This window comes from Camelina sativa, chromosome 19, assembly GCF_000633955.1.
Source record: "Camelina sativa cultivar DH55 chromosome 19, Cs, whole genome shotgun sequence".
NCBI lineage: Eukaryota > Viridiplantae > Streptophyta > Magnoliopsida > Brassicales > Brassicaceae > Camelina > Camelina sativa.
The window spans coordinates 17,221,584-17,224,426 of NC_025703.1; the positions used below are offsets into that span (position 1 = coordinate 17,221,584).

Consider the following 2,843-nt stretch of genomic DNA (forward strand, 5'->3'; position numbering starts at 1 on the left):
TAACTTAATTATATCCTTTAATGACATTTTCACAAAATCTTTAAAGTGAATTTTAAGAACTTTTGGTCCATATGGTGTGATAATATAAAGTTAAAATTTTACTAATTTATACAGATTAAATCTTAATTATTATATTTATATTTTATATATTCAAATAAAATTAAAAATATATATACTACAGAAAAAAATTAAATTTCAAATAATATTTTTACCGATAAGTATAATATATTTTTTAAATAAAATTATTTAATAATTATTTTATTTTGTATATAGGGAAAGTTGTTATCTAGTATGTTTCATTTCTGGATAAATAAAATGGAATTTAGAAAAACACAAAACTAAACAAAAATTGGAGAAAGAGATGTGGCATGAGTGTAGTGATGGGTGTGTATGGGAGTGAGTGAGAGCTGTGAAAGGGAAGAGTCGCAGAGGGTGCAGAAGTTATCAGAGTTTGCAGACTCACTCATTATTTGCTCTCTGACTCATCCACCTCTCTCTCTCTCTCACTCTCACATACTTTTTTCTTAAAATTTTCTCATAAATATTGAACACAAGTGGACCGTGTACACTTAATTTTATAACTGTCGATGTGTTTACAAGTACCACGAGTCCTCTTTCTAAACAAAGGATGTCTAGTTCCATTACACGATATACATAAACTTAAGATAATATTAATTAATTTATAAACTTATTACAACTTTCACAAATAAGTAATTTCTTTTAATTTTGTTTTCTTTCTCACCTATTTTATAGAGTTTTGAGGTATATAAGTGACACAAAAACGAAATCAATAGAATCCAATATTACTACTTAATTTTATGGGATTACTGCTGCAATTGCCATTTTGTCCCACAAACTTTTAGATTTGTCATTTGCTTAATGCCTTTGTAAAACTTGTCAATTTTGCCTACTTGAAAAAGAAAAAAAAAACCTATTTTAGTGGTATTTAAGACAATTACCTTTTTTTTTTGATAAAATACATATTTAATAACAAATACTAAACTCTAAAGAATGGAACAAAGAAAATCCAAAATATTATACGTAAATTTTTTTTTAAGACAAATCTTTAAAACGCACAAATCTTAAGTATTTAAATCAAAATGATAAAATCTACAAATGCCATTAAAAAAAAGAAGAATTTTTCCTAATTATTTCTGATTTTATATCTTGTTACACTTTTTGCCGCTTAAGCTCATTAACTTGTTAGATTCTCGTTTCGGTTACCAAAGTTCTCGTGTTTCAATGAAAAGTTTCTCTTAACAAAATCCAAAGTTACAAAACATCTGAATATAATACATAATAGATTAATTCATGGGAAGAGATAAACTTAAGTTACATACACATGCCCCTTGTCACAAAATCTAGCTTTAAGAAAGGGAAAAAAAAACTGAAATGGTGCTTAAGATGGAACCAAAACTAAGTGAAAAGAAAATTAAAAGAAAAAAAAAATAAAAAGGAATAATAAACAAGAAGAGGACATGAAGCACAGAGATTCTGCAGACTGCAGGTGACCAATGGACAACTTTATCAATAAAAACATACCTACTACTCTCTTACACTTTCAATTTTCCAATACAACCCCAATCTTTAATCTCTCTTAGCTTCTTCTTCTTCATATCTCTCTCTCTCTCTTCATGGCAACTAGAATTCCATTCACAGAGTCACAGTGGGAAGAGCTTGAAAACCAAGCACTTGTGTTCAAGTACTTAGCTGCAAATGTTCCAGTTCCACCTCATCTTCTCTTCCTCATCAAAAGACCTTTTCTCTTCTCTTCTTCTTCTTCTTCTTCTTCTTCTTCCCCTTTACCGTCAAGCTTCTTCTCTCCCACTCTTTCTCCACACTGTAAGCAACCTTTTTTTATCTTCTTTGTTTTGAATTATGTGATGGTTTCTTGTTATATGAGTTATCAATTCTAGTATCTTCAGGGTTTTGTGCTGATGTAATGAGTTTGAGTTTGGTAGTTGGGTGGAACGTGTACGAGATGGGAATGGGAAGAAAGATAGATGCAGAGCCAGGAAGATGTAGAAGAACTGATGGCAAGAAATGGAGATGCTCCAAAGAAGCTTATCCTGACTCCAAGTACTGCGAGAGGCATATGCACAGAGGCAAGAACCGTTCATCCTCAAGAAAGCCTCTTCCACTTACTCCTCCTCCTCAATTCACGCCAAATCTCTTTCTCGAGTCTTCTCTCTCTTCTTCCAGGTTTCAAACTCACCTTCCTCCTCTGTTTTACTCTTAATGGCAACACAAAAAATTGACCCTTTTCCTCTGAAAAAAAAAACAATGTTTTAAGGGTAAGTAGAAGAAGAAGAAGTGGATACATGGATGATTTCTTCTCCATAGAACCTTGCGGTTCAATCAAAAGCTGCTCTGGCTCAGCAATGGAAGATGATGAAGGCTCGTGTAGGGAGAAGCAGCCGGATCGACATTGCTTCATCCTTGGTACTGACTTGGGGACGCGTGAGAGACCATTGATGCTTGATGAGGAGAAGTTGAAACAAAGAGATGATGATGATGAAGACGAAGAAGAGCAAAGGAGCAAGAGGCTTTATAGGTTTCTTGATGAATGGCCTTCTTCTAAGTCTTCTGTTTCTACTTCGCTCTTCATTTGATGATCGTCTATTGTGTTCTCTGTTTCTTGTTAAGTTGGTAATGCAAATTTCTCTTTTTCTTTTTCTAAGTGATTAGGAGTTTTTTTGTGTGTTCCGTTCATAGATCCCCCCCTCTTACCATGCATTATATTAGCATAAAATATTTGAACTTGTGTAAAGTAGTTAAATTAGTATGATTTCAATGTTTATATTGTTTACACTCGTCTCTTGTCAAAAAAAAAAAAAAAAAAA

The 2,843-nt window shown here is 32.3% G+C and overlaps 1 protein-coding gene across 1 annotated transcript; it reads left to right on the forward strand.

Annotated features, from left to right (window-relative positions):
• On the forward strand, positions 1,440-2,811 carry LOC104766578 (growth-regulating factor 6-like). The gene is made up of 3 exons (XM_010490491.2): positions 1,440-1,842; positions 1,962-2,202; positions 2,294-2,811. Exons 1-3 carry the CDS (start codon positions 1,635-1,637, stop codon positions 2,610-2,612), a joined length of 768 nt encoding a protein of 255 aa, XP_010488793.1. The 5' UTR covers positions 1,440-1,634; the 3' UTR covers positions 2,613-2,811.

Bases quoted from the DNA above. Each gene is read 5' to 3' on its own strand.
- LOC104766578 (XM_010490491.2), top strand. From the start codon at position 1,635: ATGGCAACTAGAATTCCATTCACAGAGTCACAGTGGGAAGAGCTTGAA. The intron at 1,843-1,961 runs GTAAGCAACCTT...TGAGTTTGGTAG, and splicing joins TCCCACTCTTTCTCCACACT to TTGGGTGGAACGTGTACGAG. The intron at 2,203-2,293 runs GTTTCAAACTCA...CAATGTTTTAAG, and splicing joins TCTTCTCTCTCTTCTTCCAG to GGTAAGTAGAAGAAGAAGAA.